This window comes from Phyllobates terribilis, unplaced genomic scaffold (genome assembly GCF_046119375.1).
Source record: "Phyllobates terribilis strain yellow unplaced genomic scaffold, ASM4611937v1 Scaffold_11__3_contigs__length_659146591, whole genome shotgun sequence".
Classification (NCBI taxonomy): domain Eukaryota; kingdom Metazoa; phylum Chordata; class Amphibia; order Anura; family Dendrobatidae; genus Phyllobates; species Phyllobates terribilis.
The window spans coordinates 158,909,702-158,924,103 of record NW_027362771.1 but is presented as its reverse complement, the minus strand read 5'-3'; the positions used below and the strand labels follow the sequence as shown (position 1 = coordinate 158,924,103).

Genomic DNA, 14,402 nt, shown 5'->3' with positions numbered 1-14,402 from the left:
CTATAAAAAAAACAAAACCGTTTATTCCAAGTTAACCATTTTTAAGAAATCCTTATTTCAATGCATTTATTGTTTTATTCTGCCAGGGAAGGGGTGAAATCTATGCACAAAGATAAAATAACATTGATTGTTGCTTCCTTCTATTACCCATGGCTTACATTATTAAAGATTTACTAAGAGAATTAAACTTGGAATAGCTTGCCTTTGGTGACTTTTTGTAGGCCTGCCAATAATATTCAATCTTCTGCATATGGTCTGTTCAGCAATAGTCGTGTTCTTCGGGTAAAGCTCTGAAACATATTATTAAGCGGTGGGTTATGATTGTGTTTCCAGCAGTATTGAGTCCTAACTATTTCCATAGCAATTTGCATGTCACTACTGTTGATGCTGAACTTAGTTTCCTTGCTTTAAAAAGTTTTATCTTGAAATATTGCACATACAGTATAATAGCCAAATGATATTGTTAGTAGAGGTGTCTGTCACTTAGAATGGGGGAATAGAACACCACGTATAATGGTGTCATTCCTATGTGCCCTAGCTTCTGACCAGAAATAGGTGCAATGCTTTTTGGAATAATCACATTTCATTGTTAATAAGACTTATATAGTATAGTGTCAATTCTGACAGATTAGTGTTCCTTACAGAAGTGACCAGCTGAATGTGGGAGACTATATCAAGTGCGTGAATGGCATCAACCTTACGAAATTTCGCCATGATGAGATCATCAGCCTGCTGAAGAATGTGGGCGAGCGAGTGGTTCTTGAAGTGGAATATGAGCTTCCTCCTGTGTGTAAGTATTCATCTTTAGTGATGACCTCTATAAACAGCGCATGGGGAGATCTTAATGATTTCACCAAGATATTCTAATTACAGGACTACAAAAAAAAATTTTTTTTTCAGGTGCCAAGGTTTTTTGAATGGATTTAGGGTACTTTGAGAGTGCGGAATTCAAAAATCCCATTACTTTTGTTGAATTGGTTCTAGTTGTTGAAATAATTCATCCATGAACATAATGCATTCCCCCAATGTGACTTGTGTGTGATACTAAATGCAATAGCTTTTGGTCTTTTGACTCTTTAACAGTGTCTTATGTAATGAAATATCCCATAGAATTATTTTGTATTTCAATTTGCAGGCTTACAATGCTATAAAAGCTACTTTTTGAAGCCAGAATTCTACTTTAATTAATTAACTATTAAATATCTCAGAAACTAGAGCCCACTATTAAATATCTCAGAATCTAGAGCCAATCTGGCAAAACCAAAGTCTTATTCTTAATCAGCACCATAAACTTAATGTAAAACCGTTCAGACATCATTGGCACCAAAATCACTGTATACCAGTGTTATCAATTTGTTGTCTAAGGTATCTCACCTTTATCTGCCACATACCATGGACACGGACAATAAATACGAACATCTCCGAGAGGGTTCTTGTGTTATGGGAAGCTGTTTACATGTGTGGTTAATGGTTATACCAAGTAGATTGGGACTTTAGATGATCAGATCAGTGTAGGTTACAATCCCGCAAGGTGAGCCATAGATTTGAGAGCTCTCTACTCCAGTGTTGCTGCTCTCTTTTGCATTTGGTGTAAAAATTAAAAAGAGCTACTGAATTTTTCAGATTATAAGACGCACTTTTCCCCCACAGATTTTGGCGGAAAACGGGGTGAGTCTTATAACCCGAATGTTGCTTACCGGCTGCAGTGGAATGGGGTCACAGGAGGCAGGGTCGCTGTTGCAGGAGACTGGCGGTGGCAGGAGTGGGGCGATGCTGTGTGCCCCGCGCTGGGAGGAAAGGGTGTCCCGGCGGTGCGAGGCCCTGGGCTTTCCTGCTGCATCGCCCCACTCCTACCGCTGGCCTCCTGCAGCAGCGACCCTGTCTCCTGTGATCCCTCTCCACCACAGCCACATCCCTTCCCAGAGACAGCGGTATTGGTAAAAGTGTAATCGTTGTTTTAATTTTTTTTTAAATAAATCAGTAGTGAACCTAAAAATAAGCAACTTTGTAATATAAATTGAATTAAGATAACTGCTTCTTTCATCTCCTGGACTGATATTTGACTCTTAATTTCGGTAAAATTTGTATTCAGTGAAGAATGATTTGCCATTACTGAGATAGGAGATGACAGTTGGTGCTTTTAAAATTCTGTTTAAAGGGGAGGGATAGGGAGGAGCTAGAGGCAGACACAGACATTCTACTACTAGTTCTCTTGAAACAACCGTTACAGTCCTCCATAGAACTTTATGAGCACCAACTGCCACCTCCTATCTTAGTAATGGGAAAATCTGTATTCACTGACAGATTTTTCCCATGAATTGAGAATTTTGAGAATGACTGATCAGTCCTGGAGGAGAAAGAAGCAGATTTCTCCAATATACAGGGCTGTGGAGTCGGTAAGCCAAACTTCCGACTCCAACGCCTCAATTTCCATGACACCAACTCCGAGTCCACGACTCCCTCATACATGGCTCATGTTTAAGTGATAAATTTACTGTAGCACAGATTCATCTCAGCTAAAAGTCTAGACCCTTAGATCAGGAATAGGACAGACATTTATAGCACATTTCATAACTTTCCCAAATTCTTATGAAAAAATATTCCCCACAAACTGAATTTAACTACTGTACCCAATTTATTACATATTTTCGGAGTCGGTATAAAATGGACCGACTCCGACTCCAAAATGGGCTCCAACTCCACGACTCCTGACTCCACAGTCCTGCTAATATACATTACAAAATTTCTTATTTTCATGGGTACTATTGATTTTTAAATAAATTAACTGACTGTTACTCTTTAAGGCTGGGCTCACAAAGCATTTTCTCCTACAGCCAGTGGCTCCGTCGCCGTTTACGTCCAAACCCCTCGCAAAATGGAATTCAGGCGTATGTGCTGACGGGGCTATTGACAGCAATGATGCAGAACGAGTCGCAGTGTGCTCCTTCGTTCATCATTTTCAGCTGAGTACGCCTATGGGAGGCGGGCAGTAAGACATAGTTGACTACGTTTTGGTGCCCACCTCAACTCCCTTCACCGTTTTGCAAGGGGTTCGTACCTAAGCCCCGACGAAGCCATTGATTGTGGAAAAATTCTATGTGAACCCAGCCTAAGGCCAATAACTTGTGTTTTATTATTTAGTGTTTGTGTTTTATTATTTAGTGTGAAGTTAATGAATTGTATACAGAGCGCCTTGAAAGCTTGTATTCCAGAGGAAAGAAAATATTTGCAGGTTTTGTTAAATAATTCTAGTATACTCATTTTACGAATTATGAAAAATGTTTCTAGCGTTCCACTTTATATAAACTTTACACTATGGCTATGTTCACACATATTGTGCTTTGCTGCATATTTTACAGCAGATTTTTATGCAAATTTTCATCTGTGTCTAGCAGTACCAGCAAAGTCTGTGAGAAACCAGAATTCCCTGTTCTCACATGTTGCTTTTTGTTTGCTGCGTATTTTCTGCCTTGCTTATGTACAGTTAGGTCCATATATATTTGGACAGAGACAACATTTTTCTAATTTTGGCTCTAGACATTATCACAGTGAATTTTAAACAAAACAATTCAGATGCAGTTGAAGTTCAGACTTTCAGCTTTAATTTGAGGGTATCCACATTAAAATTGAATGAAGGGTTTAGGAGTTTCAGCTCCTTAACATGTGCCACCCTGTTTTTAAAGGGACCAAAAGTAATTAGACAATTGACTCCAAGGCTATTTCATGGACAGGTGTGGGCAATCCCTTCGTTATGTCATTCTCAATTAAGCAGATAAAAGGCCTGGAGTTGATTTGAGGTGTGGTGGTTGCATTTGGAAGGTTTTGCTGTGAAGTAAACATGCGGTCAAAGGAGCTCTCCATGCAGGTGAAACAAGCCATCCTTAAGCTGCAAAAACAGAAAAAAACCATCCGAAAAATTGCTACAATATTAGGAGTGGCAAAATCTACAGTTTGGTGCATCCTTAAAAAGAAAGAAAGAAAGCTCTGGTGAACTCATCAATGCAAAAAGACCTGAGCGCCCACGGAAGACAACAGTGGTGGATGATTGCAGAATAATCTCCATGGTGAAGAGAAACCCCTTCACAACAGCCAACCAAGTGAACAACACTCTCCAGGAGGTAGGCGTATCAATATCTAAATCTACCATAAAGAGAAGACTGCATGAAAGTAAATACAGAGGGTTCACTGCACGGTGCAAGCCACTCATAAGCACCAAGAATAAAAAGGCTAGACTGGACTTTGCTAATAAACATCTAAAAAAGCCAGAACAGTTCTGGAAGAACATTCTTTGGACAGATGAAACCAAGATCAACCTCTACCAGAATGATGGAAAGAGAAAAGTATGGCGAAGGCGTGGTACAGCTCATGATCCAAAGCATACCACATCATCTGTAAAACACGACGGAGGCAGTGTGATGGCTTGGGCATGCATGGCTGCCAGTGGCACTGGGTCACTAGTGTTTATTGATGATGTGACACAGGACAGAAGCAGCCGAATGAATTCTGATGTATTCAGAGCCATACTGTGTGCTCAGATCCAGCCAAATGCAGCCAAACTGATTGGTCGTCGTCTCATACTACAGATGGACAATGACCCAAAACATAAAGCCAAAGCAACCCAGGAGTTTATTAAAGCAAAGAAGTGGAATATTCTTGAATGGCCAAGTCAGTCATCTGATCTCAACCCAATTGAGCATGCATTTCACTTGTTAAAGACTAAACTTCAGACAGAAAGGCCCACAAACAAACAGCAACTGAAAACCACCGCAGTGAAGGCCTGGCAGAGCATCAAAAAGGAGGAAACACAGCGTCTGGTGATGTCCATGAGTTCAAGACTTCAGGCAGTCATTGCCAACAAAGGGTTTTCAACCAAGTACTAGAAATGAACATTTTATTTACAATTATTTAATCTGTCCAATTACTTTTGGTCCCTTTAAAAACAGGGTGGCACATGTTAAGGAGCTGAAACTCCTAAACCCTTCATCCAATTTTAATGTGGATACCCTCAAATGAAAGCTGAAAGTCTGAACTTCAACTGCATCTGAATTGTTTTGTTTAAAATTCATTGTAGTAATGTCTAGAACCAAAATTAGAAAAATGTTGTCTCTGTCCAAATATATATGGACCTAACTGTATTTGGAAAAATGAGCAGGTCGCTTCTTTCATCGTTTCTGCAGCAGAAAACACACCTGTATTTTTACTGTGTATTTGCTGTTTTTTTTCACCCATAGGAAGTAGTGGGTGGACAAAAATAAGAAGGAGAAACGCAACAAATACGCAGCAAATACGCGCGTTATTTCCGCAGCTGTTTTCCTGCCAGAGAAAAGTTAGAAGCAGAAAAAAATACAACGTGTGTGAACATAGCCTAAGTGTGGCCCCTACAAATTAAGATTAATGGAGCTTAATGCTGCATCTTTGCTTAAAAGAATGATTTGAACTTGTCATGTCTAGTATGGCCAATATAGAAGACATTACAGTGCACAGGCCAAGAACCCAAGACATCTTAGGTGGATTAAAACTTCATCTTTTATTTGTCCAATCAGGTTAAAAGACAAAAATAGTAATAAAACAATGTTGCAACATTTTGGACTTGTGGCCTTTATCAAACGAGACAAGAATAAATCTTATGTCACTTACTGAAGGCCATCTGGCCGAAATGTCATCGTTTTGCTAGTAAAGGTGAAACTTTATCGTTCATTTATACCGTCACGTTAAAAGACAAGCATACTATCATAACAATGTAGAGACATTTCAGCCATATTGCCTTTATCAAGCCAGACAAGATTTTTATTCTTGGCATACATGATAAAAACCCATATGGCCGAAATATCTCTACATTGTTTCCATAAATTTTTGTCTTTTATCCTAATAGGTTGAAACTTCATCTTTTAGTTATTACCTTGGACATTGCTTGTTTCTCCTGCTGGGGCGAAGGTTGAGCCAATGTTGCGTGGAGCTCTTCTTGTGGTGCATGGGACTTTTCTCAATATGGACATTACATTGCACATTTACTACCTACAGCTATGTGCACTCGGCGTGCCCGCCGAGTTTTCCCAGGCTGACAGCATTTGTTTTCCTGAAGCGAATTCGCTGACACTTTCGCTGTAATTTTTCCCGTGCCTCCGACATTGGCGTCTTTTGCGCTATACTTTCAAATATAGAGCGCAGGCGACTTATGTTTGGAAGAAGAATGAGCATGTCACTTCTTTTAACAGTTTCATGGTTTCTGAACCATGAAGCTGTTAAAACAAGTGACATAAGATGGAACATGTGCACAGCAATGTAGTTTTGGCATTGCTGTGCATTGTGTTCATTATATGGGGCGCTTTTGCACCGTGTGTTGACATGGCCTACATTTGGGTTCTCCCACTGAATTGGATACAAGTAAATAGACAGTCCACTGTAGAAATATACAATTTTAGCAGTCTTTGTGGTCTCTGTATGTAATCAAAGTGTGAAAAATTACACCTAATACTTGTTGAATGCTTGTTCCAGCATTTCCAAGAGCTCAGGATGCCCATCTAGGAGCCTGTGGACCTGTTCATGTAGCTTGGGTATAATATGAATTGACATTAATTTATGTAATAGCGTTAACCTATTTCTGTTAGCATAATCAGGATTGTTCTAGCGTTCTGACACATATGCTAATGTACGGATTTAGTGGTGCGCTGCCCTACGGTGTGTTTATGCTAAGTGCCTTTATGAAACGTTGGTGATCATTCTTGAGGCACTGTAGCTGTCTATAAATGGATATGTGGGTGCTTATCTCCAGATTTCACTCTACATTTTCCTTCCTTCTGTTCTATTGCTTTGCTCTTTATACAAAACAAGTGACCTTAGCTGGCATCTGCTGCTCTGCTTCTGTTCCTATGTGTGTTTTCTTTAATTATTTAGAAGCAAGGGCTGAGCCGCGCAAGCTTTTCTGCCATTTGAGGTTTTCATTTCATCAGCCGTAAGAAGTGAGGCCGGTGTTTCTTCTTGTAAATGAAGCATGAAAATCTAAATACTTTATGCTTCAAGCTCTTATTTATTGCATGTCTCTACAATCTGAATGCAGACTTCTTTCTTTTGGTATTTTTCATCAAAGATATTTTTTTTTCAGCACCAGAAGGCCATAGCGTTTGCTGACCTTTTCCAATATTCCGTATTCTGTATCATAGTGCCATAATATAAAATATATTTTATATTATATATATATATATATATATATATATATATATATATACAGTTATATGAAAAAGTTTGGGCACCCCTATTAATCTTAAGCTTAATGTTTTATAAAAAATTGGTGTTTTTGCAACAGCTATTTCAGTTTGATATATGTAATAACTGTTGGACACAGTAATGTTTCTGCCTTGAAATGAGGTTTATTGTACTAACAGAAAATGTGCAATCTGCATTCAAACAAAATTTGACAGGTGCATAAGTATGGGCACCTCACCAGAAAAGTGACATTAATATTTAGTAGATCCTCCTTTTGCAAAAATAACAGCCTCTAGTCGCTTCCTGTAGCTTTTAATGAGTTCCTGGATCCTGGATGAAGGTATTTTTGACCATTCCTCTTTACAAAACAATTCCAGTTCAGTTAAGTTTGATGGTCGCCGAGCATGGACAGCCCTCTTCAAATGATCCCACAGATGTTCAATGATATTCAGGTCTGGGGACTGGGATGGCCATTCCAGAACATTGTAATTGTTCCTCTGCATGAATGCCTGAGTAGATTTGGAGCGGTGTTTTGGATCATTGTCTTGCTGAAAGATCCATCCCCTGCGTAATTTCAACTGTGTCACTGATTCTTGAAAATTATTGTCAAGAATCTGCTGAAGCTGAGTGGAATCCATGCGTCCCTCAACTTTAACAAGAGTCCCGGGGACGGCATTGGCCACACAGCCCCAAAGCATGATGGAACCTCCACCAAATTTTACTTTGGGTAGCAAGTGTTTTTCTTGGAATGCTGTGTTTTTTTGCCGCCATGCATAACGCCTTTTTGTATGACCAATCAATTCAATCTTGGTTTCATCAGTCCAAAGGACCTTCTTCCAAAAAGAAATTGGCTTCTCCAAATGTGCTTTTGCATACCTCAGCCGACTCTGTTTGTGGCGTGTTTGCAGAAACAGCTTCTTTCGCATCACTCTCCCATACAGCTTCTCCTTGTGCAAAGTGCATTGTATAGTTGACCGATGCACAGTGACACCATCTGCAGCAAGTTGATGCTGCAGCTCTCTGGAGGTGGTCTGAGGATTGTCCTTGACTGATCTCACCATTCTTCTTCTCTGCCTTTCTGATGTTTTTCTTGGCCTGCCACTTCTGGCCTTAACAAGAACTGTCCTTGTGTTCTTCCATTTCCTTACTATGTTCCTCACAGTGGAAACTGACAGTTTAAATCTCTGAGACAGCTTTTTGTATCCTTCCCCTGAACAACTATGTTGAATAATCTTTGTTTTCAGATCATTTGACAGTTGTTTTGAGGAGCCCATGATGCCACTCTTCAGAGGAGATTCAAACTGGAGAAGAACTTGCAAGTGGCCACTTTAAGTAGCTTTTCTCATGATTGCATGCACCTGGCTATGAAGTTCAAAGCTCAATGAGGTTACAAAACCAAAAAAAGTGCTTTAGTAAGTCAGTAAAAAGTAGGTAGGAGTATTTTAAACAAGAAAATGATAAGGGTGCCCATACTTATGCACCTGTCAAATTTTGTTTGAATGCAGATTGCACATTTTCTGTTAGTACAATAAACCTCATTTCAAGGCTGAAACATTACTGTGTCCAACAGTTATTACATATATCAAACTGAAATAGCTGTTGCAAAAACACCAATTTTTATAAAACATTAAGCCTAAGATTAATAGGGGTGCCCAAACTTTTTCATATAACTGTATTTCTAAACAATACACAGTATCTGCATAGTTATTTTACTATATACGTGGTTACTCGTAGGTTACTTTTATATAATTTTTTTAATGATATAAAAGATAAACAGTAATTAGAATCAGGTGATCTCTCCTGATGATATATTTTCTATATTCTCTTTTCTGTATATGATTAGAGGACAGGCATCTTGCCTTGTCAAGGAGCAGCTTGGAGCTGTGAAAAGTAGCTTCAGAGATTCAGTTTACAGCAGGCACATAGATGTAGGTAACGTTAGCATAGTCAGAAAGAATGTGCTGCAGTCATGCTCTGTGATCTGTGCAGAGGTCATTGTGCAGGGAAGGAGGAAGAGGTCAGCTGTCCCCATCACATATTGGCTGTGGTGGATCATGTATTAGCTGTCATCAGCTGAATAATAGACATCAATAATTAAAAAAAATAAATAGAAACTTACTTAAAACAATATGAAGCAAAACATGTAATACAATTTAAGGAAGATAGCATGATTCACAAATACAGCTATGAAAAAACTGATTTCACTGAGAAATGGTGAACTTAGAGTCTAATTTTAAAATGAAACTCATTATTTAATATATTCATTCATTCATTCATTCATTCATTAAAAAAGCTTATGGGTTTAAAGCAGGAATGTGTTCTGGTCTGAGGGCCACAATTTCATATTGAACAGCTTCCAAGGGCCACAGTAAAACTTAAAAGGGTATTCAATTTTGAGAGGTTTATTGCAGAATATAAAAAGTATAAATGTCTAAGAGATGCAGGTTCCCCCTCTAGGACTCCCACATATCTGGAGGCTAGAAGTGCTCTTTTCCCCGACGTAGTGCTTTATAGAAGAAGAGATCCTGGACACATATAACTCTCTCCATTGAAGGCTATGGGTGTTATAGTCGCTGGCTGCATTTCACAATCCTTTTAAAATAGAATAGCGAGAGCTGCATGCATAGGCAGCACTACAACTCATATATGTCTTTGTGGAGGGTTAACAGGGTCAAGTAATCTTAGTCTCTTCATGTATGGGGGCCCAGATACAGTGCTGTATTTGTGATTGCCCATCCCTGTTCCTGAGCGGTGGGCTACGTTTTTTCCCTTTGACGTGGAAACTGCTGTGTACAGAAAGTTGGGGGCCACACAAGGTGACATGGCGGGTTGGATGTGGTCCCTAGGCTGCAGGTTGTACACCCCTGGCTTAAAAGGAACCTATCATGAATGATCTGCACATAGCAGGTTATAGAGCAGCAGGAGCTGAATAGATTGATACAAACTTTGGAAAAACTGCTAATGTTTGGGGTTTTTTTCTCGTAAAATCTTGTTCTTCTGTATAGTCCAGTGGATGGTGACTGACTGCTATCTGTATGCACAATCAAACAGAGAAGACTGGCAGTCACTGAATAAGACTTCCAACTGGACTCCTAATCCTGAAAAGAAAAGGATTTAAGAGGGTAAAATACAAGTTATACTGAGGCTTTTCCAACACCGCAGTATAGTGATCATCCCAGCTCCTCCTACTCTATGACCTGTACATCAGATACCATGGTCAATGTGACAGGTTACCTGTAATGAATTCATAAGAATGGTATTTCAGAAATAAATCACTACTTCTCAGTAAATGTTTTTATTAGTTGAGGCAATAAAAAAAAGTAGTCAATTATAATCTTTTAGAAGCAATATAAAAGATGATGTGTTGTAAATAATTAACATTTTAGATTTAACTATGTATATAAATACGCACACATTTATCAAAAAGTTGAATAAGGGTGTGTTTACAAAGGCCGACGAACGGCGCTAAATTTCTGCCACTCTGGAAATATTTACCAATCGGCAGTTGTTTAAATGCCTGTTTACACAGTCAGACCGCGCTACACAATGTGCTTCCATTGTCCTGTTTACAGAGAATGATGTGCTACTGAGAACGATAATTTTTTAAACCGGCTTAAAAACCATTTCACCCTACGAACAAGCTTTTTGCTCGCTTATCGTGTGATCATCAGTCTGTTTACACTTCACGATTATCGGGAAACTAACGTTCATAAGAACACAATGATCTTTCTGTGTAAATGAAGCTTATCTTTGTAAAAAGTTCTTATCTTGTATTATCATTAGTTATAGCCCCATTAAAGTTTTGATCTCCATTTACATTCTTTTGGCAGCTTCTGAAATCTGCCAGCATTCCTTGCTGATCTAATGTCTGCATGGAGCCTACTGTGATGGTTAGCATTCAGGGACACCATTGTACTGTACGGTTGGAAAAAAACAAACTATACCACTTCAATGTAAGAGCTCATATCCCATGTTAGTGATCTGTCTACAAGGATGTTGAGCGACTGGAGCCACTCTGGGTACTCTCCGTCACATGGCTCTAGCTGGATATTTAGTAAAGTAACATGGCAGCAGGAAATGTATATTTTTGTTCTAAAAGTCTATTAAGCAGAATATTCTGCCTGTAAGGCTATGTGCACACTGTGCGTTTTTGGTGCATTTTTGCAGAGTTTTTTCCTGACAATCCTGAAGTGCTGTGCACATGATCAGGAATTTTCCTGTCTGGATTGTCATTGCGTTTAAACCTGCAGCATGTCAATTCTTCGTGCGTATTTGCAGCATTTTTTACCCATTGACCTCAATTGAGTCAGTCAAATCCGCAGCAAAAACGCAGGTATAAAAATATTTGCGGATTTGCTGCGAATGTTTGCTGCGTATTTGACTGACTCAATTCAAGTCAATGAGTCAAAAACGCAGCAAAAATGCACAAAGAATTGCCCGCGGGAGACTACTCCTCCCATCATCCTATGGTGGCTCCCGGCTGACAATAGCGAGAGCAGGCGTGGCTGAGAGAAGTAGTCTCCTCAGCCTGCGTCTGTGCTCAGTGTTAAAAAAACAAAACAAAATTAAAATAAATCAATATTAAAATAAAAACACTTTATATCCACCTGTCCACCGTACCCCGAGTGTCCCACGGCGATCCGATCACCTGGCAGCCGGCGATATACTGATGGGAGCGCGATTGCTCCCGTCAGTGTATAGCGCTGAGCTGCTAGGATGGAGGTCACTGGAGTTCATCAGCTGAAGATCAGCTGATGAACACCGGAGACCTCACTTATGGCACAGGTGCTGCATGAGAATTTTCCCTCGCAATACTGATACAGTAAGTGAGGTCACTGGAGCTTATCAGCTGATCTTCAGCTGATGAACTCAAGTGACCTCACTCCTGCAGCACAGCGCTATACACTGACCGGAGTAAATACACTCCTGTCAGTGTATACAATGCTGTTTTCTACAACAGTCACATCCGTAATTTCTGATGTGCCTGCTGTAGAAGTGACTCGGATCATCGTGTGTCATTGTGGATTACGTCATCACGGCAGACAAGTGAGGGATATGGTTGTTTTTTATTTTTGGTTTCTAACAGGAGACAAGGGATTAGGCGTTAGATGAGTATACAGTGTTTTTTATTTTTAAATAAAAGATTAAAACGATGTGGAATTTTATTTAAAATAAAAGACTTTATTCTGGCCGTGTCTTTATTTCAAAAGCTTCAAAAACTTTACTACGGAGTTACTAATGGGGGTGTCTTATAGACGCCCTCCATTACTATCCTGGGCTTCATGTCAGCTGCCAATACACGGGTGACATGAACCCCAACCCTATTACCCCACATGTCACCGCAGCAGGGCAAGTGGGAAGAGTGGAGGCTAAGCACAAGATTAGGTGCATCTTTTGGATGCCCCAGTTCTGGGGCCACTGAGGGCTGCTATTATTAGTCTCAGAGGGGGCCAGTATCCATGGCCCCTTCCCTGGCTATTAATATCAGCTCACAGATGTCTGCCTAGCCTTAGCTGGTTAGATTTTATAGAGGAAATCCCATGTAAATTTTTTTCTGGGGTTCCCCTGTAATCTAGCCAGTAAAGATTAAGCAAACAGCTGTGGGCTGTAATTAATAGCAAGGGAACATTTTTGGTTAATGGCCCCTTCCCCGGCTACTAATATCAGCTCCCAGCGGTCGGCTTTCCCTCTGCTGGTTATGCTGGTTATGAAAATGACGTAGGAGCCCACACCATTTTTTTATTTTAGGCTATGTGTCCACTATGTAGCAGCGCTTTGAACACGGCATATTTTTTCTCCGTCCAAAACGCTGCGTGCTATTGAACGCAGGTTAATTCGCATGTGTTCACTGAACCATGAGGATTTACCTCATCCAATACATTCTAGTGGTCAAATTTCTATTGTGGAGACTAGCGACTCCGCAAGTGAATTTGACATGCTGCGGTCCTGAAAGACGCGCCGCATGTCAGTGTCGACGGGTGATCCGCAGCCTCAGATGCACGCATAGTGGACATGGGATTTCTCGAAATACCATCCACTATGCTGTAACATCTGGCCGCTGCAGGTTTAATGCTACATAAACACTCATCTTGAAACCCGCAGCGGCTCCTGATCGTAGGCCCATACCAAAACTCACTCACAGCATGTCAATTTCTGTAGCGGTCTCCACTGCAGATTTTGACCAATTTAAATGTCATTACATGCGGTGGGCTAAAAATAGCAGCAGTCAGCTGCCCCAGAAATGACATGAATGGTAATTAATGTTAATGGGATTAGGGTTTACGGGATTAGGTGTCACTGGCACGAAGCCCTTTGTTTAGTGATGAAGAGGTGTCAACTAGACACCCTCATTACTAAACAAACCTGTAAGAACAGAGTTAAATAAACACACACACTGAGAGTAAAACACTTTATTTGAAATAGAGCACACACATTCTTTAATAATTTAAATTACCCAATATACTCACCCCAGGTCCTATGGTAATCCAGGGTTAAAGCGATGTCCCAGTTTTTTTTTTTCAAATATTTTTATTTAGATCCAAAAAGCATCCGTTGCTTTACAAAAATGCATCAAAAACTAATCGAAATTGCATCAAAACGCCCGTTTTTGCCACCAAGAGATGCAGAAACCTTGCAGAAATTTTTACAATCAAATACTGAACGTGTGCACATACCCTAAGGCAGCAGATGTAAGACAACCCCTGTCTGCTGATATGGAGACAGAGAAGTAACAGGAACTCTGATTTCCCTATGGGTTTCCTTTTCTATTATTGGATCACATCCACCTCTAAAAATTGGATTAAAAAATTGTTCCTCCCCAAAATGAGATGCTTTCCTAGTGTAGGCACTCATCTGTTTCTTTGGGGGGGTTTTAGTGTCTGTTCACCAGGAATGTAAATCTAAAGACTTGACACAACTGTGACATTCCTCTTCTTTTCTGGAATTCTCTGAATAAATTCATCTTAAACAATTTTATATTACATCCTCCTGTTTTCTCTGGGGTCTTTCAACTTGAAGCAGCACTACTGAAATAATGAACATGCTTATCATGGACTGTTCTCTATCAAGTGAGACCACAAGAATGACTGCAGAGTGCAGTGCTCTTAAGATTCACAGATATTACTATTCTAGTCAGGATGTAGTAGACTTAATTATTTTCATACCCAGTTCATTAAAACTGTTCATCTATAAATCACAAA

General features: G+C 39.8%; 1 protein-coding gene across 8 annotated transcripts in view; it reads left to right on the top strand.

Annotated features, from left to right (window-relative positions):
• The window catches only part of GRIP1 (glutamate receptor interacting protein 1), a 647,688-nt gene that overhangs the window by 495,886 nt on the left and 137,400 nt on the right, over positions 1–14,402 (top strand). For all 8 annotated transcript variants that reach the window (XM_073651743.1, XM_073651737.1, XM_073651736.1 and 5 more), the window contains exon 4: positions 645–790. In XM_073651743.1, the coding sequence (XP_073507844.1) occupies positions 645–790 (146 nt within the window). The remainder of the gene's footprint in view (positions 1–644; positions 791–14,402) is intronic.